Genomic DNA, 26,385 nt, shown 5'->3' on the forward strand with positions numbered 1-26,385 from the left:
ACTACCAACTGCCGCTCAGATGTTATTGTTCCATCACACTATAGACTTGTTAGGTTACGGCGCTTTACTTAGTCTCAAATACTTCTGTTTTTAGGTATATCATATTTGCTTTATTGTTGAAGTAGCATTATTAATTAGAGGGGGGAGGGGGGTACATTTTGTGCAAGATAAATCTAAATTAATAAATCTAATTCTGGTTACACTAGGGCCTGTAGTTTCATGGCGGTATGTGCTGGCAGAAACACCATTGGTAGTATGTGCAAAGTAGAGCCCGACTGATAAAGGATTTGTAAAGCCGATATCGATACAAATATATGGTGATTTAAAAATCTGATATTGCAATATCTCGGTCGATATATATTTAAAAAAGAAAATCCAGAAACGCTTAACAAAACATAAACAGATTTCCCTAACATTAGTTATTTGTAGTTATTTATGAGTCCTCACTAAAATAATATGATAATGCAGTTTAAAAATAAACTTGGTTGTTTTATTGTCACAACAGAACAGAGGAAGATCAAAATATATTAAAGTTCTGATAAATAAATTGTATAAAAATACAAACTTAAGATATGAAACTTAAACACAATAGCAAAAAAAATCTGTGTTGCCAAAAGGGACGTTGTAGAGTGCCCTTTGGTGGACAAACTATGCATCGCCAACACTCATAATATGCTTGAAGGGTGTTTTGTCCGTTTTTATTTTATTTTTTAAATATTTGGCCATTATAAATGCTGATACCGATAGTTCGGAAAATGCCTAATATTGGCCCGCCGATATATCGGTCGGGCTCTAGTGCAAAACTGTCGGTAAGGACACTGGGACGGTTGGGCTAATTCAAAATATTAAGCCACTGATATCATGAACTTCATCATTTAAGGAGTGTATCTGTCAAATGTCAGTTCACCACTGACACACTCTTTTCCACCAACATGAAATGGGTTCAGTTGAGGTTAACGCAACTAATTTTAAAACGTTCGGAACATTTCTAACAAAAAATAAATTGGTTCGGAATCCCAAAAGTTAGTTTCCAGTTGGAACCAAAAAATAGCAGGTTTTTCTTTACCTATAATACAAGAGAGATGACATCAGTGGGAATGTCATATTCTACAGGTTGGAAAGAGAAGATGGAGGTACTTCTCCATGGGTATTGCACAGATAGCCATATCCCAATTTATGTCTAGGGAAATAGCCAAGTTGGTGATTTTTGTATTTTATTTAAAGTGCCTTTGAGTTCTTAAATGGTTTGGTTAACCAAAAATGATCCAACTACTAGTAAATCCAAGAGGTGGATGCTACATATTTACAGTTAACTTGAAATATAATTATTAGAAGAATTTAATGGAGTGAAAATGAAACTAGTATTAGTCAACGGATCGTCTACTTCAACTGGAGAGTTAATAGTCTTAGTATTTTTGAATTGTTTAAGGTAGATTCAAGCTGTATGACTTAAAAGCCAATGTTTGACACTAATGATATATGATAGATTGTGTGAGTGTTTATTGTCCTCTGGTTAGTCCCATATTTATTCAGGAGATTCCAAGAGTTCAGTGTTTCTACCTGAAGATTGATATCAATTTCATTTCTGAAGTATTTCTATCATGTAACGCCACACACTGCACGCTGAAGTGCTGTGAATAGCCGCGAAGCGGATCTCTTTTCATTTCGGCGCCCATGTTATTCAATCTGTCCAGATGTGCGCTGCAGCGATCATTTCTTCGTATTTCTTCACGAGCCGCGAGCGAAAGTAAGGCAGGTAATTACCAAGGGGGTAAGCTTCGCTTCAGAACTCAAACCTCCTATGGCGCCATTTTGTTGCTACCTGGCCATCACCTCCCGTTAGCATTCCACTGACTAGCATTCATTTTGGCGCCACTTGACAGCGAATACCTTTACATCTGAAGGGTTTAAAGACTCTATTTGTCCATTGTTTAGTTCTAAAGAAACACGACAATGTATAAAAGGCTCCATTACCTTGTATCTCACGTTATGGCTCCATAGCAGACGTTTTTGTAAACATAGGCTAATGATTGTGTCACATAGTAGAGGAATTACCGTATAGTACAGGATAAGCTTGCAGGCAGTTTTGACTTACATGAGCTGTTTAGGATTAATTACTAATGTTAACTAGCATTTTAGTTAGCAATAATTAGCCTGTGCCCATGTTATCTCCTTCCATATACCTACACTCTCCTTCTCTCTAAGATTGGGAATGATTGAGATTTCTCTTGGCACAGCTACCAGAAGATTTTCAACTTTCAGACACGTTGCTCTCGTCACATTTACTTTGTCTCTCTCAGTTGGAGGCTGCGCAGTAACGCTCAGCCATCTCCGGAAAAGTGCTTCTAATATCCTTCACTGGTCTCCGTCCAGAGCAACGGGGTCTGTTGGTCCATTATATTCTGTCTATGGTAATTACATACAGGAAGGCCACAGTGCAGCCGGATACTTTACAAAATAAAACAAATTTCAAAGTAAAACACCCAGGTTCATGGTGATTTGGGCTGTCTTGACTTCTCAGTTCAATTCATTTCAATTTTATTTATAGTATCAAATCATAACAAGAGTTATCTCAAGACACTTTACAGATAGAGTAGGTCTAGACCACACTATAATTTACAAAACCCAAATTACAGTAATTCCCAAGATCAAGCATTAGCAGTAGCTATTGCGTCAGTGGCGAGGAAAAACTCCCTTTTAGGAAGAAAGCTCGGCAGACCCAGACTCTTGGTAGGCGGTGTCTGACGGTGCCGGTTGGGGGTGTGATGAACAGTGGCAATAATAGTCATAATAATGATAATGGAACAGTGACTACAATGGTAGTCGTAGTAGTTCATGTCATAGTAGGGTATACGTAGCAGGCGCAGCCGGACACTGCAGGCAATCGCAGAGCGTAGCAGGGTGCACCCAAGACCCAGGTCTTGGTGCCTCCCTAATAATCCAAAGCAATTTTCTGGGCGAAGAAGAAACATAAGGACTCCGGGGAGTAAACTCCCCAGAGCTAGGTTAGTAACAAGCATTTCTGGGATAAGGATGCACACAAAAGGAAACAAATGAAAAGAGAGATGAGAGCAGCTCAGTGTGTATAGGAAGGAAGGAACTTCCCCAGCAGTCTAGAATTATAATAGCATAACTAAGAGAGGCAGGTTAAAGAGAGGTGCCGGATCGGGCTCAGCTATCTACATTTTTTAAACAAAGGACCCTTGCATATAAAACTGGGTCTACAATAACGTGTAGGGCAGCCTAAAGCCTTTATACATACCATTTTAGTGCATAAAATACTAAGCTATTAAAATAATTGTCAGCATGATTTTATAAATCATGTTTTAATGTTAAACAGTGAATCCTCAGGATGAACTGGATCTGTGGATGGCCTTAGTCATCAGTGGGGATTTATATTTGCTAATAATATGTATGTTTCATGTTAAAACATTTACATTTTTGAAAAAGAAATTTCAAATATTAACAATAATTTGGAGGCCTTTCCTGTGGTGACTCTGAGGACCCATTAGGGGTCCCGGACCCCCTGTTGAAGATCTCCGGTTTAAACAAACTACATACATTTGGTGTATTTCTGAACTTTGGACAGAGTCAGGCTAGCTGTATCCCCCTGCTTCCAGTATTTATGCTAAGCTAGGCTAACCACGCCAGCTCTGTACCTACCACACGGACATAAGACTGATATCCATCTGAAGGGTCAGTGTCATTCCCATGATGTTGAACTGACTGGCCAACATCTGACTTTCAGTATCAGAACTGATGTATCAGTGTGAACTAATTTAATTTAATTTGTACTGTGAAATTTAATTTTAAAATTTAGATAATTTGTTGTAGTAACATTATATTTGTTTCCCAAAACGTATTATTTTGAATAATGTGTGTGTTTCTCTCATCTGACTTCAAACATTTACATGCAGAGGCGGTGGACGCTCCAACAGGAGGACTTGAACTTTTGATCTAAACAGTATTATGTGTATACTTGTATACTATACTCTGTGATTTCATTTTTAAAACTGTGGGTGCGCACAATTGTTGCGTGTTTGCACTTGACTTCTTTGTTACAGTGTCTTCATTCTAAAGCCTGGTTTACAACATAGCTGGAGAAAACGTTCTAATAACTCTTTATTCAGAGTGGATGTACTGTAATGATGGATTTTTGTATGTACTGTAATTTCTCCGATTTTAGATCTGTGGATCATATTTGCACATGAACTTGAACAGTTCGAAAAAGTTTCCTTTGCATTTTTCCCTGTCCACGTAGGGGGATATCATGCTTGGCACAAAACAGCACAATGTTGAAGATTACTTTTAGATGGTCCCGATTCCTCTCAATAAATGAATAGTCCACCTTTCCCTGGCCTACAGTTTGGTTGGCCCTGTAGCCTTGAAACTTCAGTGAAACAGAGTGGAGCTTACTCTGCATTTTTCAAACCCCTCTCTTGCACATAGGATGTCAGTAATAGGCAGGTAGTAAGCAAAATTGGTCCAGTATTAAGCCAGATCACTGCAGTCGGCAGTCAGCGAAACAAGCTACAATCTAAGTTATTGGGCAATAGCGCACCTTCAATTTACGTCCACAAAAGTGCTCATTTTGCCACTGACAGGCTCAGATTAACATTCTAAGTGTCTGACAACATTATGGAAAGGATTTCTAAGGAGGTCGACCTTTCTGTTTAAGAGTAAGATCCTTCTTTTTAACATAAAAACATCTGTGAAATTGCTATCACTAAAGCCACCAGATTCCATGTAAATAAACAGAAAACAGAAACAAAATAAAACTACGAAAGGCTGTTTTGGTTCATCTTACCACTTTTGCGACAGTCTGAACCCTAGTTTTGGTTGAAATAAAACGAGCTGTGAAAATATGCTGGCTCTATACACGCTAAAAGTAGTGATTATCTACATGGAGTATGGTGGGTTTGGTGATGGTGATTTCGGGGCTGTTTCACGTTAAACAAAAAGGATCTTACTCTTTAACAAAAAGATCTATCTCTGTAGGGATCCTTTCCGTAATGTTGTCAGACACTTAGAATAATAATCTGAGCCTGTCAGCGGCAAAAACTGAACTTTGAGTGGACACTAACTAACGCTGAACATTTGTACTGTAGGGTTACATTGCAGCCTGGTTCACGGCTGTCGCTTACAGAGTTCTCTCTCAATACTAGACCAATTTCAAAGATTGTTGCTCTCATCAGACACTTAGACACAATAACATAGAAAAATGGGGTCTGGGTAGAAAGAAAAACGATACCCTTTATATGGAGCTAGAACAGTGACAGTAACCTGTGGTATTGAAAATAAAAATTGGCATTTAAACAACAAATATTGGCACTGAATAATGTTGAATTTCAGTTTTTATATTTCAATATAAAACTTAAAAGTTATAATCTCACAATCCTATTATATTATTTCCATTTGACATTTTTTTTGCATTATTATAGGTTTTTCAATGTCAATCTACATTTTTTCTTGATGTCTTTTTTCATTGAAAGTTTTTTTTTTTTTACCCTGTCAGGATTTTTACAATGTCACTGGTTTTCAGTTTCAACTTTTTGTCACCATTTTGGCGTAGAGAAGATGGGCTTGAGGAGAGGGACAAAGAAGGCGCGGTTTACGGATAATTTGCATACTGGCGAGAGACTGTAGCTCCAAAGGAATCCTCACAGATGTGTTATTACCCATATCTGCAATGGCTTCCACAAGTTCACCTGCAACCTCCAAATCTCAAATAAGTCTATTTGTCTCACTTTTTTCACATAGAAGCAGGCTGGTTTTAGGAGATTCAATTCAATTTTCAATTCAATTTTATTTATAGTATCAAATCATAACATAAGTTATCTCAAGACACTTTACAGATAGAGTAGGTATAGACCACAAAGCCCCAACAATTACAGTAATTCCCTCAAGAGCAAGCAGTGCGACAGACCCAGGCTCTTGGTAGGCGGTGTCTGACGGGCCGGTTGGGGGTGTGATGAACAGTAGCAATAATTGTCACATTAATAATGGAACAGTGACTGGATGTAGCGGGAAGCTGCAGGGTTCAACAGGAAGCTGCATGACATTGCAGGGCACCGCTGAGCTCAGCAGGGAGTGCAGCAGGACCACGGCGACAGCTGGAACCAGGATCTTGGTGCCAACGTTCTCCAAGGAAATACGCTGGGGGAAAAAAACATAAGGACTCCAGGGAGTAAACTCCCCAGAAGCTAGGATTAGTAACAAGCATTTCTGGGACGGGATACACACAAATAGTAATAGTAATAGTAATAGAAAGGGAGAGGAGAGAGCAGCTCAGTGTGTCAAAGGAAGGAAGGAAGTCCCCCAGCAGTCTAGAACTATAACAGCGTAACTATAACAGCGTAACTAAGAGAGACAGGTCATAAGAAGAGGTAGCTTTTTCGGGCTTAGAACTCTCCCCCTGCCGGATCGGGCTTGGCTGGCCTGCCTCCCTGTCAGTGAACACGTCAGTGAACACGTTATGCCTGTTAGCGAGATTTGCCTAGAAACCTGTCAGCAGCTACAGTATACTTGTGATTGGAGGAGAGTTATGGGGGAGGGGGAGAGGCGATAAGGTTAGGTGCCAGTGTTAGCCAGGTAGAGAGAGCGGGCCTCGTTCTCTTATACATCCATGACGGAGCAAATGAGAGTCGAGCCTTGTGCACCAGCAATAACACTGGCCTTAGGCCTAAAGGACAGGAATTACTGTTACTATAAATACTAGATTATAGAAAACAGATTGACATCCCTGGTGGGAGACTTGGCTACAATTAGCCACAAGTTAGCTTATGTGTGCTAACCTCTGCCAAAACAGCACAGCTTACGTTAAAAGTTAAGACTATACCAGCTCACTTCCATATGAAAAAAATGGCAGAGACAAACTTACTTAGATAGACTCACAGGACATTTGGAGTTTCCACGTGAACTTGTGGAAGCCATCACAGATATGGGTAATAACACATCTGTGAGGATTCCTGTGGACGTGCAGTCTCTCGCCAGTATGCAAATTATCCGTAAATTGCACCCTCTTTGTCCCTCCCCACAAGCCCCTCCCCTCTATGCCAAAATGGTGACAGAAAGTTGAAACCTTAGACAGTATATAATGGACCAATAGACCCCGTGTCTCTGGACGGAGACCAGTGAAGGCTATTAGAAGCACTTTTCCGGTGATGGCCAGCTTTACTGCGCAGCCTCCAACTGAGAGAATGTGACGTGAGCAACGTGTCTGAAAGTTGTAAGTCTTCTGGTAGCTGTGCCGAGAGAAATCTCAATCATTCCCAATCTTACAGAGACGGAGACTGTAGGTGTATGTAAGGAGATAACATGGGCACAGGCTAATTATTGCTAACTAACATGCTAGTTAACATTAGTAATTAAACCTAAACAGCTCATGTAAGTCGAAACTGCCTGCGAGCTTCTCCTGTACTATACGGTAATTCCTCTACTATACGACAGTAAGTCACTTGGTTATGACACAATCGTTAGCCTATTTTTACAAAAACGTCTGCTACGGAGCCATAACGTGAGGTACAAGGTAATGGAGCCTTTTATACATTGTTGTGTTTCTTTGGAACTAAACAACGGACAAATAGAGTCTTCAAACATTTCTGATGTAAAGTTATTCGCAGTCAAGTGACGTAAAAAAAAAATGGCGGTCAGCGGAATGCTAACAGGAGGTGATGGCCAGTTAGCAACAAAATGGCGCCATAGATGGCTCGAGTTCTGAAGCGAAGCTTACCCCCTTGGTTGAAACTGAAAACCAGTGACATTGTCACTGAAAAAAGACAGACATCAAGAAAAAATGTAGATTGACATTGAAAAACCTTTCATAATGCAAACAAATTTCAAATTGAAATAATATAATAGGATTGTGATATTATAACTTTTTGATGTTTGTGTTTTATATTTCAGTTCAACATTTTTCAATGCCAATATTTATTTTCAATACCAAATCAAATCAAATCAAACTTTATTTCTATAGCACATTTCATATAAGTTAATATAACACAATGTGCTTCGTACAAAAAAGTACACTTACAAATAAAACACTTTATACTAGGGCTGTCCTCGACTAAAGAAATTCTTAGTCGACTAACACTTATAGGATTTTGTCGACTAATCGATTAGTTGATTTAATTGACAGAGCTGTGCGCTTTGAGAGGTGGTTAAGACTAGAAAAGCACAATATAAATGTAGTTAATTAACCATCTGTAAAACTGAGTTTCTCCACAATTAATCCTGCAAAAGCACCACTTTAAATCTTGTGTTTACCATAAATGTGCTCAGAAGTTTTTTGGAAATAAGTAATTAAGCATGAATAAGCATAAAAAATGACTAATCAACTAAAAAAATCTTAGTCGACTAAGACCAAAACGACCGATTAGTCGACTAATCGACTAAGAGGTGGCAGCCCTACTTTATACATAGTTATACAGAGGATATTCACACACACACACACACACTTAAAAGATCAACATTGAACAGCAACAAACTCTGTTAATCATAAACCTTTGTAAAAAGAAAGGTTTTTATCCTTTTTTTTTAAATATTCAGTGTGGAGGCCTCTCTCAGTTCCACTGGCAGGGTATTCCATATCTTTGGGGCATAGACACAAAAAGCAGCCTCCCCTGCTCTGGAGTTACAGTGAGGGACAGTTAAAAGACCACTGCCTGTGGATCTGAGGACCACAGGTTACTGTCACTGTTCTAGCTCCATACCTTTACATACAAGACAACAATACATTTATTTTCAATAAGTTTATATTCTTTTTTCCTTAATCACATTTGAATATTAAAAATAAAAATGTATTCTGATCAAACTTGGCTGGGTGGGCCAGTGCAGACCAGGCCCATTACTGGCTACACGCCTGGTGCTTCGGTAATGAAGGGAAAAAAGAAAAAATGTAGCAAAGTTTGGCTTAGCAGAAAAACTAAAAGCAGGAGGAAAATAAATGAATAAGTGTATTTCCCAAAATGTGACACTGTTTCTAACTGTGATGAGTCTTCTCCAGCTACAAATAATGTCCCATTACACATCCCAGATAAAAGTCGTGGAGAGGGGGGCGACATCTAGCTCACCCAGTAAGAGCATTCGCCCCATGTTGCCTGAGTCTTCCAGCGGCGCAGGGTTAGAATCCGACCTGCTGCCCTTTGCTGCGTGTCATCCCCCATCTCTCTCCCCGTTTCATGTCTATCCACTTTCAAAATAAAGGGAAAAGCCCCAAAAAATAATCTTAAAAAAAAAAAAAAAAAGTTGTGGAGAGGACTCAGAAGTGGCTCCTGAGAGAGTTGTAATTGAACTGCATAGCCACTATATCAGTGGAGTGTTGTGCACAGGGGAGAGTTGAATGGTCAGAAAATAGATAACAAACAATGATCTTCTTTTGATCTTACATTATTTAGCAGTGATATAAATACACCCAGACAGCCTAGAGAGAGATGGAGAGATGAGCTGGAGAGCTGAGGAGGGAAAGGGGATGGAGAATGTGATAATTCACTGTGATAATAAACGAGTTGAAGAGGGATAGATTGGGGGCAAGTCAAGACGGGAAGAATTGGCCACAGACTGTAATTTAAGATCTGTGGTGGGTGAAGGTGACACATGATGGAGGACGGGGGGAGTCATAAAAGGAAGTGATGGGACACAGGGAAGGAGACAGATGACAGCTCTGAAGACGGACACCAGCCACAATGTCCTCTGTCAAGCTCAGCCCATCATTTCCCACTTCAACAAGGTCTAAAAGCAACTTTTATCAGTGCGATAATGAAGCTGATCCATTTATAATCTGTTAATAATTGCAGCATGAAAATGGAGAACAGGTGGGATAGTGTAACATGCTGAGGAAAGAGACACAGGCAGCAGCTGGACTAGCAGGGTGGAAAGGTATTTGTCAGTCTGTGACCATCAAACTATACTTTTTAAAATATTTAACAATTTCTTTTGCCCGGAAATACCGCCTGATGTTTCTCTTTTCAGCCGGATGTCCGTTGCCTTCCTCTTTCTCTGTGTTGCCGTTCTAACCTCCGGTGGATTTGTGAGGACTATGGTTAACTGCTCCTCAGATCTCTGCAGGGTAAATCCAGACAGCTAGCTAGACTATCTGTCCAAGCTTACGTTTTGGGACCCATTGGTGGGATTACTGTGGACAAAGTACACACAGAGATACACATGAGGCTAATTTAAATAGCTCACGTTACTGTGTTGTGTCAACAGTTAACTTCATTTAATATTATATGTGGCGTTTTCTTCCACCAAAACAAGTTCCTTCCTGTGACTATTTAGCAGAGCCACCGCCCAAGACGATCGGGATTGGTTTAAAGAGATGCAAACGACCCAGAGTGTTTTTTTTTCTCATAACCTAGAAAGCATCTGTGGTGGAGCCAAACCTTACTCCACAGTGCTGGCTCGGAGAGACTATACGGATCATGGTAAGGCCGGTTTCACTGCAGACTTCCCATTAATAAGGGATGAACCTCTGTCATATATCAGCAACATTTCTGTGGCCACTATCCAATTCCTAATAAAGGCCAGTATTGACATGCATTGTTTCAGTCAGGCCTGAGTGCACATGCACCTGTTCCATGTCCCATTGCACGTTTATGTACGAGGCAGTTCATCCAAATCTGTTAGTGTGAGTGTGGAGTCCTTCAACGCGTGATGAAGCAGGAGATGAGCAGGAGACAGAGGCTGTGATGCTGTGAAGTGTCTGGGGAGCTCACACAGGTCTACCGGTCTGCACTGGGAGTCTCAGGCCCTCCCTTACTGGCTGCAGCAGGTTAGAACTGGATACTGATCATCTCCAGACAGGAGAACTCTGTACTCAGACAGATGTTGCAACACATTCTCACTCCCACCGCGAAAAAAATACGGATGCTTGGTCAGGTGCCTTTTGCCGTTTGTTATTGACGCTAAAAGTCTCCTTTAGCGCCAAATCTAAACGGGCTGGGTCGGGACTTTTGGTGTCACTTTTGATGCAGTTAGGTTTAGGAAAAGATGGTGGGTGTGCTTATAAAAGCTACGTCTCCGTGACAAGGCACAAGAACCCCGGTCTCCTGGGTAAAAGTCATGTGTTGTTTGACCCAACCAGCCTCCCTACACAGAATTTCAGGCTTTCATACTACTCTACCGTTGTCTCTCTTAATTCTACGTCATCTTCAAGCACCGCGTAGCTTCTGCTCTACCCGGTGCGTTCCACACACGCACTGAAGGGTGCTTTTTTTGCGTCGTATCTGACGCTGACAGCCACTGCCCAAGCGTCCGTATTTTACGAATTGGGAGTGAGCACGGGTTGGATGTTTGAGGCAGAATTTATTCTTTGGAGCACCAGAATAGCTTTAAAGGACTAATAAGGGTTACTGACTAAATGGTAAGATAAGAATTGGTTTGCAATGCACGTGCATTTGAAAACTGCAGAAGCTAACGCTAGACCGCCAGACTAGAGTTAAGGATTAGAGGCTTACCTTTGTCTTTGGCTACGGGCGACCCATCCTATTCCGCTCTGAGGCCAGCTCGCTCCTCGTTGCGATGTCAAACAGCGTTGACACTCAGCTCATTTGTAGACAATTAAGACATGGATATAACATTAACACAACTTGATGGGGAAACGTCAAAGAGGTCATTATAATTTCTTTGCCTAAACACTGCAGGCAAAAAGGCATGGAATAAAGGTGCATTACCACCACCGAGTAGTCTGGAGTCGCTGCACTCTCATTATGGGCTCTTCTTAATCAGTCTCCTTCACCTAGTAGTAAAATTCGGTATAATAGTCCAGTGTTTGGCTCGATGTCAAACCGGTTAGAAAATGTTCACATCTGCCCAAGCCTAATATATATATATATATATATATATAAAAATATATTTATTTTTTTCCCCACAGTTTTAATGCATACATTAAAGTGATGTATAAGTGAATACTTCATATGAAAACTAAATGAATAAATTGATTGATTGAGTTTAAATAAAGCATAGTGAATGCAGAATCTAAGGCGGCATCTCTCAGTTACGTCACTAGAGAGTGAGGGATTGGGGTGAAAGCAAAGTGGGAATCTCGACCAGCTTTTGCTCACTTCAGAATTGAATTCCGGAACTTTTTTGAGTCTATCCAAATTATTAATAATAAGAAAACTATTTATATAGCTAATCTACTGCAAGATTTTTTCAAGGAAATGTGATCAATAGCCTTGATTCCTCTTCATATTGCCATTATATTGTTTTCTATGTTTATATATATTTTTTTTCTCATTATGTATTAAGTGCCCATCTCGACTCTATATATACATATCTTTTATTTTTATATTTTATTTTACTGATATTTATCTTCTTTTTTTATCAAAGATTTATGCTGTTCCCTGGTAAATTGTGTAGTTATGTATATGATGCCATATTGTTCAGAAAATGTATAAATTGTTTTGTAAAGTTTTGCAAATAAAAAAAAAAAAAGAAAGCAAAGTGGGAGGGAGCTCCACCGTGAAACGCCGTCAGTGTGTGTGTGTGTGTGTGTGTGTGTGTGTGTGTGTGTGTGTGTGTGTGTGTGTGTGTGTGTGCGTGCGTGCGTGCGTGTGTGTGTGTGTGTGTGTACACACACACAGTGCCGTGCTTTTCTCCCAGCAGCAGCAGTGAGCTGAGAGGATGTAGCCTAATGTGGGGCCATGGAACAGACGTGTTATGGGCTCCGCTGAACGCTCTCTGGACTAACCGTGGACGGAAAGCACTTCCAGCCGCTGCTGCAGACACACACTGGCGCTTCTTCTGAGCCACGGCTACCAGCAGCAGTCGATGGGAACCTGCTCATCCGGCTGACGTCTACTATGTGTGAGTAGGACTCTGATCCAGTGGGCTTCATGTATGACATGATCAACTTTGGTTTCAGTGCTGTAGTTGAAATGTAACGTTACTGACCTGGCAGCGGTATTGTGGCACCATACGGGCTTCAAAAACACAACAACTGCACACATTTGAGCGTTATTAATTCACAGTTGATTGAGTTATAGTTTGAATGTAATATTGCTAACTAATCATATAGGACTTTGCCAGGCTGCCATGTTTCCATGGTTCCATAATGCTTCCATAATGCTGTTAATGGGATTTATTCATTTTAACGTAACACATTGGCTAGCAAGGTAGTCCTTGCCTTGTAGCAATTGCTCTTGGGCATAATTCTGCGCTTGCACGTGCGCTCATCAACCGCTCACGCGAACTCCGACCGTAGACTGTATAAAGAGACTTCGACGCGCTGTCACGCACGCGGCACTCTCAGCGCGTGCGCGCGCGCGCGCGTGTGTGTGTGTGTGTGTGTGTGTGTCTCTCCACAGTACAGTAGGTGTAGCCTATACACCGCGGTTGCTCTCTCCACAGTGATGCTGTGGTCCATTGATCTACCTCTCATCAACACACACACACACACACACACACACACACACACACACACACACACACACACACACACACACACACACACACACACACACACACACAGGCTGGTGGTCTGCAGCTAAAGGCTTTGTTGCCAACAGTTTGTGTGGATGAAGTAGGCTAAAGCAATGACTGCCAAGGTATCATTTGGTAAGGGTGGGAGATTACAATTTGGCAGTGATAGACAACCAGTCAGCTAAAGAAGAAGAAGACATACTTTATTAATCTCACAAGGGGAAATTATATTACAATCACATAGTGTGACAGTTTGACTTCCAGGGTAACCTAATGATTCACTGTTAGCAGTTAAGATTGATATTACCATTTAGAAGACTGATTATCATTTTGCTGATGTTATTAACAGATATTCCACTTCTACAGTACTGACAGTATCTGTGATATAATATCCATATCTATTGTGTTTCCCCTATAATAATTCTGCGCACCGCCATGAACTGCAGCGACGCACCGCCGTCAGTTCATGCCTTCATGGCAACTGTGGTTAGTTCACATGTGGCGTAAGGTCTGGCTACACCACTTATACATTCTGGGATAGGAGATAAAAACGCTCTGGGTTGTTTGCATTTCTTTAAACCAATCCCAATCGTCTTCTTGGGCGGCGCTAAGCTCCGGACGCAGCGACGGTGGCTCTGCTAAATAGTCTCAGGAAGGAACTTGTTTTGGTGGAATATTTGCACACCGCAAAAGAAAACGCCACATACAATATTAAATGAATTTAACTGTTGACACAATACAGTAACGTGAGCTATTTAAATTAGCTGATACATGGTTAAACCTCATTGGCTCTTACCAGTGGATCTCCGTGTGTACTTGGTCCACAGCAATCCCACCAATTGGTCCCAAAACGTCCCAGTTAGAGAGGAAATGCCCTAAACACTTTGTAAAGGAACCACATTTTCTTAAAAAATTGCCACTTTCAGCTCGAAGGTTGTTGTTGTTTCCCAAAACGAACTTTTGCATGGCGAGGGACATCCCGGAGATTATCCGTTGATCAAGACTAGGTCTTTTATTAAATATTTGATGCTATACAACTCGGTAAAAAAAAGTCCTGATTGACGGACAGCAGATCAGAGAGGCCAGGGTGGAGACAGTAGCAATGTTTTCATCCACACGTTTTTATGCGAATTAAGTGATAGTGAGGAAAAATGGCTTATGGAAACGGTACAATTCGATTGAATTTCATGAATATCGACTCAAAGTTTATACGCTCTGTGTCACCGGATTTTCTCTTGATCGATATACGGCCTATGTGATAAACGCTAATGGAAACATTATTTGCCGAATAAATAATGAATTGCGATAACGTTTTAGGTCATTTTATGGTTAAACAGACGCACCTGAACAGGTCAGAAGTGATGAAGACCGGGAGCCCGGATAGCTCAGTTAGTAGAGCAGGCGCCCATATATAAAGGTTGACTCCTTGACGCAGTGGGCCCGGGGTTCGATTCTGACCTGCGGCCATTTTCCCCCTCTCTCTCCCCTTTCATGCCTTCAGCTGTTCTGTCAAATAAAGGCCTAAAAATGCCCACAAAAATCCTCTTTAAAACTACCAGGAGTGCCGATGCAAATGTGCCTTAAAGGTCCCATGGCATGAAAATTTCACTTTATGAGGTTTTTTAACATTAATATGAGTTCCCTCTATGGTCTATGGTCCACCAGTGGCTAGAAATGGTGATAGGTGTAAACCGAGCCCTGGGTATCCTGCTCTGCCTTTGATAAAAGGAAAGCTCAGATGAGCCGTTTTGGAATCTGCTTGTTATGAGGTCATAACAAGCAAGGTTACCTCCCCTTTCTCTGCTTTGCCTGCCCAGAGAATTTGGCCAACCCATGAGAGAGAGACATCATGGCTTTCAAACGAGAAAAGTGGCAGTTGGTCAAGGCCACACCCCCACCCTCCACCTTGCCCCTCCCACTCTCCTCCTCAATAGCTTCAGACACAGAAATGGCACATCCTAAGGAAAGCTCATTGTGGGACTGGCTCTAGTGGCTGTAGTTCTGCACCAAGGCTGAATTTCGGGAAAGAGACTTCAGATACAGTATTAGGGGACCACTAAGGGCTATAAAAGCATCCAAAGAGCACTATGTCATGGGACCTTTAAGATGCAACGATCATCTACTACAGCCTGTAGTAATATGATTGATGGCCAGCCCTTTCTATTGAATTTCTATTCTCATACGTATACACCTGTGGCACAAGGTGCGCTTTGGAGTTACGCAGCGAGATCTCATGCGCCTTATCCACTCCAGGTAGGTAGCCTAACCTCTGCATCATCCTCGTTCGTATGGCATTGCACATGCCCTAAACACACGGTGGTCTTGCTGACCCCAAACGTTTCGCCTACCACTCTGTACTCTGCGCATGTAGCCAGTTTGTAGAGCACAATTGCTGTGGAAAATAATCTCAAAATGAAACAGCACAATGTGGTGTCAACATAAAACACAGCGCTTTCAAGCCGGAGAGTGGAGTTTCACTTTGCGGCGAAAACTAAATACTTTTGCCCAGGAAACGCTTGTTCGTTCCTCGGGAGTGTTTAAATTCAAATCCGATCTTTGTCAAAAATAATTGAGCAGGGATTCACGTGGGACGCAGAGTAAGATGGCTGCTCAGGAGAAGCTGTCCTAAACCCCACGAACTAAATCAAATTAATCCGACCATTTACCCGCATTTTTTCAAAGTTAAGTATCTTGTTACTGAACCCTCAACTACGTGTGACAATTAATCGGCTGGAATATGGCTACATCTTCAAAATATTTCAAGAATACAATAGCGTAGAATGCTGCTTTGTAGTCAAGCAATGCTAGCCCAAAACAACAACCGGCGCAAAATGCTAGCTTGGAAAGCATCCTTGTTGAAGTGACTAAAATGAGCACGACGCTCCACACAGTAGCATCTGATGTGTCAATGATTAAAAAGACTACAGCAGAATTGAAAAATGCAGTAAACGCTATGCAACTGTTACACGACCGCGATCTACACAGTAAGCACATGGAGACTCTGTGGAACCGTGTGGAGGATTTGGAAAATAGAAACCGTCGCAATAATGTCAGACTGCTAGGTTTGAAAGAGGGCATTGAGAGGGACAACATGACAGCATGCATAGAAAAGCTGTTGTCAGAGGGTCTCGGTATGGATATTGATGATGAGTTTGACGTCGAGCGAGCACACTGCTCCCCTGGATCTCGTCCGAATGAGGATCAACCTCCTAGACTGATAATGATAAGATTTCTGCGTTCATCCGCGAGAGACAAAGTGCTTAAAGTTGCAAGAGAGAAAGGGTGAGCTGAGTGGAATGCATGTAAGCTTTCCCTTTTCCCTGACATGACCAAGGAGCTAGCTGAGAGGAGGAAAACTTTCACTGCAGCAAAACATCTGCTTCATGACAAGAATGTGAAGTTCATGCTAACCTTCCCAGCGACGCTCCGTTTCACTCTCAAGGGGAAGAACCGAACATTTGAGGACACGTCGGAAGCTGTCAAATTCGTTCAGCAGCACATGACAGGTGGAGATTAAAGGTTTGATGCAATACTCTAGCTGTAAACTAATCTATGTGGTGAGTTTGAGAGAGGTGAGGTGGAGTTGGAAAATGCTTGTGTAGCTATCTGGGGACTCAGTGGGTGAACCGGACAACCCACGGACCTAGGCAGACTTTGCTTTTTGTTTTTCCTCAATCCCGGACTGATTTAATGGGAAATTTGTCTCTAGTTAGACGTTGGAGACTTTTTTTAAATGTATTTCTCCTCTATTCTAGATGGAATGTTTATGTTGACCAGTTTGTAAAATACATTTGGAATATGCTCAGCAACGGTACAAAAACTTTTGAATAAAATACAATTTCAGATGGATTCCAAAAGGCATGATATATTTGGGCATCAAGTTATGCCCAGATCTCAGCGAGATAACAACTCTGAACTTTGAACCCCTTCTTCAAAAAATCTAAACAAATCTAGGGAAATGGGGGAAGCTAAATCTTAGCCTGTGGGGTAAAGTTAAGGTTATTAAAATGGTAATAGCTCCACAATTTAACTACTTATCTATGATGTTGCTGTTTAACACATCTGATCACATTTTTAAACAATATGATAATCTCATTAGAGACTTTCTCTGGGCAGGGAGGAAGCCCAGATTTAAGATGAGTAAAATGTGTGCGCCCAAAGATAAAGGAGGGCTTGGCCTGCCTGATGTTGGACTGTATATCTGAATGTCATTTGAGTGGGCTTAGAGTGGGCCACTATAGAGAAGGCTATTGCTACACCATTTCGTCCTATAAATGTGATATCCCAACATTGGAATGACAAAGGGAAGGAGATCAATCCAATTGTTAAGCACTCGTGTGAGGTCTGGGCAAAGTTTCATAAAATGCACAAACTCTCACTTTATAAACAGCCTTATGCCTCGCTTTGGTTCAATCCAGAAGTACAAATAGGGAAGCAGAAAGTGTTTTGGAAAGGTGGCTAGATAATTGAATAAATAACCTTTATAAAGATGGTATATTTATGTAATTCACTGAATTAGTCCATAAGTAAAAATTGGAGGAAAAAGGAGACTTTTGAAATACTTAAAAATCAGACACTATGTGATGAAAAAGTTTCAGTCAGGTGAAGTGGGAAACCCAATTGTTGACTATCTTGACAACACGTTTAGCCATAAGGCGTCAACATTTTTTACAAAAACTCAATTTATTTAATTGGTAGCATATGTGAGAATTTGAGATTAATTGGCAGAGGGACCTTGATTGTGCAATTGACATGGACACATGGAAACAGATTATGGCTAATAATGGTAAATATATTAAGGAAGCTAGGGGGAAATATATTCAGTATAAAATGTTGCACCGGTACTATTGGACACCAAATAGGCTTTTCAAAATAGGACTAATAAGTACCAACACATGCTGGAAATGTAAAACAGAGATGGGCACCTTTTTTCATCTCAGTTGGGAATTCATAGGGACATGGGAAGGAGTAACCATGCAAATATCTCCAAGACTATGCCTTTTAGGAGATAAAACAGAAACGCTAACCCTGACAAAAGTGCATATTCAGTTCTGAAGGTTGGGATAGCCTCTGCTGCCAGAATTATATTGGGACACTGGAAATCACCCATAAACCCAACAATGCGGGAGTGGAAACTCCTCTTTAAACCAAAGAGCATGGACACTGGGGATTTGGGATCACTTTATCCATTTGGGTCCACAGTTATTTGGGTCCACCTGACTTCTAACTAGTAGCCTGATTATGGGATTGTAACTGGATTTGTATGCCATATTTACTTAATTTACTGATATTTTGTTTGATTGTTTTATTTAGCTAATACTACTGTACTTTTTGTCTGCTCAGCTTGTACATTTTTCATTTTTCACATTCCTTGTGACCAGGATAACTTATGCCTTGACTGAAATGTTATTTCACTATCTGACCTTTTCATCTTAATTGTCTCCTGTAAACTGTACCATATGAGCTGTTTGTCATATTTGCAAATAAACATTTGAATTACAAAAAAAACAAATAATTGAGCAGAGGCAGGGATATGTAGACTAGAAGGGGGAAATCCCACGCTTTTTCCATGCCCATGCAAGTTAAGTAGCTGTTTTATACTTGTTACTTGTGTTCTGTTACTTGCTAGCATTAGCTAATTTTTCTCCACAGCCCTGTGGAATAAGGTCTGGCTACACCACACATGTATTCTGGGATTGGAGAAAAACACTCTGGGTTGGTTGCACTTCTTAAACCAATCACAATTGTCTTGGGTGGCGCCAAGGGGGTAAGCTTTGCTTCAGAACTCGAGCCATCATGGCGCCATTTTGTTGCTAACTGGCCATCACCTCCTGTTAGCATTCCGCTGACCGCCATTTTTTTTTTTCGTCACTTGACTGCGAATAACTTTACATCTGAAGCTTTTAAAGACTCTATTTGTCCGTTGTTTAGTTCCAAAGAAACACGACAATGTATAAAAGGCTTCATTACCTTGTACCTCACGTTATGGCTCCGTAGCAGACGTTTTTGTAAAAATAAGCTAACGATTGTGTCATAACCAAGTGACTTACTGTCGCATAGTAGAGGAATTACCGTATAGTACAGGAGAAGCTCGCAGGCAGTTTCGACTTACATGAGATGTTTAGGTTTAATTACTAATGTTAACTAGCATGTTAGTGATCAATAATTAGCCTGTGCCCATGTTATCTCCTTACATACACCTACAGTCTCCGTATCTGTAAGATTGGGAATGATTGAGATTTCTCTTGGCACAGCTACCAGAAGACTTACAACTTTCAGACACGTTGCTCACGTCACATTCTCTCAGTTGGAGGCTGCGCAGTAAAGCTGGCCATCACCGGAAAAGTGCTTCTAATAGCCTTCACTGGTCTCCGTCCAGAGACACGGGGTCTATTGGTCCATTATATACTGTCTATGGGTGGCGCTAAGCTCCGGACGCAGCAACGGTGGCTCTGCTAAATAGTCTCAGGAAGGAACTTGTTTTGGTGGAACATTTGAACCCTGCAAAAGTTGCTAGGTACGAGTCCTAAGCGTTCAAATCTGAAAGGATGCATTACCCATGTATCCAGGGGACACACCCTATTTTCCCCTGATAGGCTACAAATCATGGAAATAAACAAAAGAAATATGTAAAGCCGCAAAAGAAACATACCTCCTTGACACACACACACACACACACACACACACACACACACACACACACCAGTCTGAAATCCTCCCACAGCCTGCCATCACTGTAAATACACGCGTGTGCATTTTTAACACTGTGTCAATTTTATAAAGTTATTAAGTTTGTAGACGTTGTGATGCTAGTCGCATTAGCATGTAACAGACACAAGCTGCTGCAAATATCTATTTCAGGATGTCTCCTTTGAAATGAGTAAAATTGTAAAAATACATCTATGACAAAGGGGCCTGAAAATATGAGCAAAAATATGACTTTAAAAAAGTCTTTCAGTGGCTCATTATCTGACTTTTTAAGACCACAATCACAAACGATTATTCAATATTCAGCTTATGAAGGTTGCAGGGAAATATTAGTACAGTGGTTGTGGGGTTTCAATTTTTCAATTTCTGTAGGGGATTCGTTGAAGCTAAAATAGGGTGTCAAGCTGTGTGTGTGTGTGTGTGTGTGTGTGTGTGTGGTGGAACATTTTTAGTTTGCCTATATTTCCTTTTCCTGTGGAGACATTGGGCTCTCTCTGTCACAGACAGAGACTTGTGAGAGAACAGGTAGGGGGTGTCCATGTCTTGCCCAAGGACACATGGATCTCGCTGGGATCCAATCTGACACTGTATGGTTATGGGAGGCCTCCAGAAAGGTCTCGGCAATAGAAATCAAACACCGTTACAGCACTCCACCATACTAACAAGCTGCCTGATTATGTCTGTACTGGATGATAAATTGAGTCTGTGTAGGGATTTGGGCTCATACAGGGGGTCTGGACTCAGCTATCAACTGGATGAGATTCTCTGTCTTTAACACTGTCTGTACACTGTGGTACAGTGTTAAGTCTGATTTATGGTTCTGCATTGAATCTACGATGTAGGGAGGTAAATAGGTATTCATACAGACCCTACGCTGTAGTTTGACGTGCACCTCCCCAGACATGTAACTACACGCTACGGCGACCAAATGTGATTAGTCCACTCAGCAGTGGCTTGGTAGCTTCACATTTCCTGGTTCTCCTTCCCCGTGAACAACATGAAATTTCCCACCGTGGTCAGAAAGCACAAGGGAGCCACTTTGTTTCTCCGTCTCCGAGTCAGTACTTGCTCTGCTTAAAAGTTCCCTGTCACTTTTTCACTTGCTCTCCAACATGTCCACACACACACACACACACAGCTTGACACCCTATTTTAATCCCCTACAGAAATGGAAAAACGGCGTATGCCACTTAAGCTCTGTGTAGCCGTAGAGCATATGTACAGCTATAAATCAGTAGGGATGCACCAAATGTTTGCCAACCAAAATTATTCGGCTGAAAATAGCAAAAAAATGACTTTTGGTGTTCGTCAGAATAAATGAAATGGCCCACTAAATTTTACTAGCAATTACATTTTTAAAGGCGATCAAAAGACAACCAGTATAGAGTGAGAGGCACTCACACTTTGTAAATGCAGCAAACGCTATGTTACTCTCACTCCCCGCTCAACACACTCACTGACATCACTCAGTCAACCCACCTGACCTACGTTACATTCTTTCAGCAGTCAGTTATGGGTCTAATAAACTATTCAAGAAGAGGGGCTCAAAGATGGCCAAATACAAATATTTTTATTTTACTAATTTATTTAGTTTAAGTTATATTGTTTTTTCTCGGTATAATGTCTGCTGGAATGTTATAAAAAGGTTCAGTGTTAAATTTATATTTTAAAATTGTAGTTTTGTAATTGATTTTTTCTTCGAAAAGCAAATTCCACCACCAATCATTAACCCCGTTTTCACCTGGTAGTAAGATCCGATCTGAGTGATCGGATCACAAGTGGACAGCTCTAAGTACAGGTGAAAACTCTCAGAACGCATTGAGATCAGTTCGCAAAAAACACATCTGGTGGTGGTTTGAGCCGCATTGTGTCCACATTCTAATAACGGGAATGTGTCCTGTATCCACATTAATGATCGCCTACTCAACTGTGAGCTGAAATACGTAAGCTAGCCTAATCATTCAAAGTATTTCTCATGTCACAGAAACCCCTGAGAGTGAATCATGTGTTTTGGATGTTATTATCATATTCTGGTAGTGTTTTTTTTTCTTGCATTACCAGATACAGTGCTTTCTGGACTTGACGGTGAAATGAGTGGTCAAAGCAGCGGCTGTGAAACGGTTTCATTTCCTATAAATTCTTCACAATAAAAGTCCCCCGTTATGTTGGTATTTGAATGCTTTTATCATGAAGCAGTAAAATCAGGAAATGTTGGTGCTTTATCTGCAGTAACGTAACACAACGCCTAAGCTGACATGAAATGTAAAATAATGCAGTTATAATATAAACTAAACTTCAAACCACAGAGATTCAGTTAGAAGCTACAAACACACTTGAGACTTTTAAAAATGTCTGTCTGTCCTGCACAGTCTATGGTCGGCACCCTTTTAAATGGGTTACAGTCTATGGTCGGCACCCATTTATATAGGCTACAGTCTATGGTCGGCCCCCCCTTTCATAGGCTACAGTCTATGGTCGGCACCCTTTTTTATAGGCTACAGTCTATGGTCGGCACCCTTTTATATAGGCTACAGTCTATGGTAGGCACCCTTTTACATAGGCAACAGTCTATGGTCGGCACCCTTTTATATAGGCTACAGTCTATGGTAGGCACCCTTTTACATAGGCAACAGTCTATGGTCGGCACCCTTTTATATAGGCTACAGTCTATGGTAGGCACCCTTTTATATAGGCTACAGTCTATGGTAGGCACCCTTTTACATAGGCTACAGTCTATGGTCGGCACCCTTTTATATAGGCTACAGTCTATGGTAGGCACCCTTTTTTATAGGCTACAGTCTATGGTCGGCACCCTTTTATATAGGCTACAGTCTATGGTTGAAACCCTTTTACATAGGCAACAGTCTATGGTCAGCACCCTTTTATATAGGCAACAGTCTATGGTCAGCACCCTTTTATATAGGCTACAGTCTATGGTCAGCACCCTTTTATATAGGCTACAGTCTATGGTTGGCCCCCCCTTTCATAGGCTACAGTCTATGGTCGGCACCCTTTTTTATAGGCTACAGTCTATGGTAGGCACCCTTTTACATAGGCAACAGTCTATGGTCGGCACCCTTTTATATAGGCTACAGTCTATGGTCAGCACCCTTTTATATAGGCTACAGTCTATGGTCGGCACCCTTTTATATAGGCTACAGTCTATGGTTGAAACCCTTTTACATAGGCAACAGTCTATGGTCAGCACCCTTTTATATAGGCAACAGTCTATGGTCAGCACCCTTTTATATAGGCTACAGTCTATGGTCAGCACCCTTTTATATAGGCTACAGTCTATGGTTGGCCCCCCCTTTCATAGGCTACAGTCTATGGTCGGCACCCTTTTTATAGGCTACAGTCTATGGTAGGCACCCTTTTACATAGGCAACAGTCTATGGTCGGCACCCTTTTATATAGGCTACAGTCTATGGTAGGCACCCTTTTACATAGGCAACAGTCTATGGTCGGCACCCTTTTATATAGGCTACAGTCTATGGTAGGCACCCTTTTATATAGGCTACAGTCTATGGTAGGCACCCTTTTTTATAGGCTACAGTCTATGGTAGGCACCCTTTTATATAGGCTACAGTCTATGGTAGGCACCCTTTTACATAGGCTACAGTCTATGGTCAGCACCCTTTTATATAGGCTACAGTCTATGGTAGGCACCCTTTTTTATAGGCTACAGTCTATGGTCGGCACCCTTTTATATAGGCTACAGTCTATGGTTGAAACCCTTTTACATAGGCAACAGTCTATGGTCAGCACCCTTTTATATAGGCAACAGTCTATGGTCAGCACCCTTTTATATAGGCTACAGTCTATGGTCAGCACCCTTTTATATAGGCTACAGTCTATGGTCGGCACACAGACAAACTGTGGGCAGCGCTTTTTCATGTTTCACTTGATTTACGTGAAAGTAACAACTGACATTATAACACACAACCAGCCTATATGCAAACAGAAATTATGTACGTGTTTATTTGCATATAGAGCAGGAAAGTGAGATTTGATCACATTTTGAGACACATTCTACACACAGGTGAAAACACACGCACTTAGAGCCGTCCACTTGGGATCCGATCACTCAGGACAGATGTTAAAACCAGGTCAGAATAGCCTAATTGTGTTCATACGCTCACACAGAAACTGCATTGCTGTATGTCTGAGCTTTGAGGTCGTTTTTATTTTAGAATCTTAACCAAACACTGACAAAGGTCCAGAGGGACCGAAACATTAGTAAGATCAATATATTGTGATGCTGAACCAGAGCAGTGTGCTGCATTCCAGCCATTCATACACTTCTATTTTCATCCACCACTGTCAGAAACCGCTTTTATTCTGAATTAACAATGAAAGTCAACTGATATCAGTGATATCGGTATGTGTCTGTGTGTGTGTGTGTGTGTGGGGGGGGGGGGGGGGGGGAGGGGATGTGTGTGCATATATGTATGTCTTTTTTGGAGGATATGGATATTTGAAAGTTAAAAAATCCGATGATTGATGATGCCTGATGAACGATTTTTTTTTACATTAACACATGACATACAAACATTTCCCTTCAGTTTATTTTTTAAAGTTAGCACTGCTGCCTGACAGCAAGTAGGCACTGCATAGTTCTAACCCCGGTTCTGTGTGGAGTTTGCATGTTCCCCCCATGTTTGCGTGGGTTGACCATGAAGACATGCATGCTGGGTAACAAGGACTACAGGTGAAAATTAGCCGGCTGGCGCATTTACAGAAATGTTGATTAATGTGCATTGTCCTCAGCTGGACAGGTATGAAAAGAAACGTTGTCAGTGCTCTCTGATGAAAAACCTATGCAACGGTTACACAGTTTTAAATTATACATCAAATATATCTTTGACAGATAACATCAGTCCATGAATGACTCGATTTATTGCTCTAGCTCTAATAGATAATAGACAGAGGAAGAGAAGTGAAACTGAACTTTGTGTAGAAATATTGTTATGTAATTAAAGAGCCTCTATTTGACTCCTTTTCAGCATCATATTTGTACTCTTGGGGTCTACTAGTATAAGTTTACATGCTTTGATGTTTAAAAATATGTTTCTCATGCTGGCCATTGCTGCATCGTCTCCACCTGAAACACTCCATCTGAGCTCTTGGCCCCACCATCCTTAAAGCCCAGTCTGCTCTGATTGGTCAGCTGGCCCATTCTGTTGTGATTGGTCGACCTAATGCAAACAAGCCACTGGGCGGGCTGTGCTTGCTTTGGCAGCACCTATGGACAGCACAGATTTAAAACTGGGCTGGCAATCTCAATCAGTGACATCACTAATGGAGGAATTATAAACAGGAATGTGGGCAAGGCATTTCAGACAGCTGAGAAAAAGGGCTGTCTGTGGGAGAGAAAGCTCCATTTGGAGTGAAATGTGTTTTTTTGTACTTTATACATCTATTACGTACACAAAAAAATATATAACACACTAAAACACCGGCAAAATAAAAACAAAGCATAATAGGGATATTTGAGCCTCTTTGTTCACAACTAGTGTGTTATAGTGTGGAATGATCAGTATCAGATGTATCAGAAGGAGGGTGGTGTTCACATCCAGTCATTTAGATTTGGGGATGCCGCAGTTGCACAGAGTTATGTGCACAATATACCAATATATATACTGTATATCAATATAAATCTGGCTGACTTGATAGACAGCAGACTCTGACATGTGCGAGGTGTGTGTATATGGGGGTCAGCCCTGCGATGTGTGGGGACCAGGGTATCCCAGTGCATTCTGGGAAAGGCTCTAACCCTCCGTTAGCTTGAATAGAGCTGGCTCATCACGTAGTATTGAAGAAATAATTCCCCCATGTTAGCCACTTGTCCATCTTCATTCTATTCATTCTGTCGTTAATTATAGCTCATCTGTATCAAGTAGGCTCATTATCTTCTACAGGCTGAAGCAGCCTCTATTATGTGACCACTATCATCAGTGATTGTCAATGTTTCAACATCAGTCAGACATGACCATGATGCCTACTGCAGTATTGTGTTGGTAAAAGTGGGGTTTTAAAGCAAAGCTAAAAGAGCTGGATTCAGGACTAGGTTAGCCAAGCTTAAACTGGACACACAAGGGACCAAGCTAGCCTGGCTCTGTCCAAAGTAAAAAAAACTACCTCCAATGCTCACAAATTGCATCTCGTTCAGTGTTTCCCCTAGCGTTTTTTCCAGGGGGGAGTGGTGACTGTCCCCCAAAAACTATTTAGCAACAGTTAGTAACAGTTGATAGGGGC

At 41.3% G+C, this 26,385-nt stretch overlaps 1 protein-coding gene across 1 annotated transcript in view; it reads left to right on the plus strand.

Annotated features, from left to right (window-relative positions):
- Positions 1–12,774: 12,774 nt before the first annotated feature.
- Positions 12,775–26,385, plus strand: part of LOC114568245 (gamma-aminobutyric acid type B receptor subunit 1-like) — an 82,750-nt gene continuing 69,139 nt past the window's right edge. Inside the window, exon 1 of the mRNA XM_028597724.1 lies at positions 12,775–12,804. Coding sequence (XP_028453525.1) covers positions 12,801–12,804 — 4 coding nt within the window. The 5' untranslated portion in view covers positions 12,775–12,800. The remainder of the gene's footprint in view (positions 12,805–26,385) is intronic.

This window comes from Perca flavescens, chromosome 14 (assembly GCF_004354835.1).
Source record: "Perca flavescens isolate YP-PL-M2 chromosome 14, PFLA_1.0, whole genome shotgun sequence".
Lineage (NCBI taxonomy): Eukaryota > Metazoa > Chordata > Actinopteri > Perciformes > Percidae > Perca > Perca flavescens.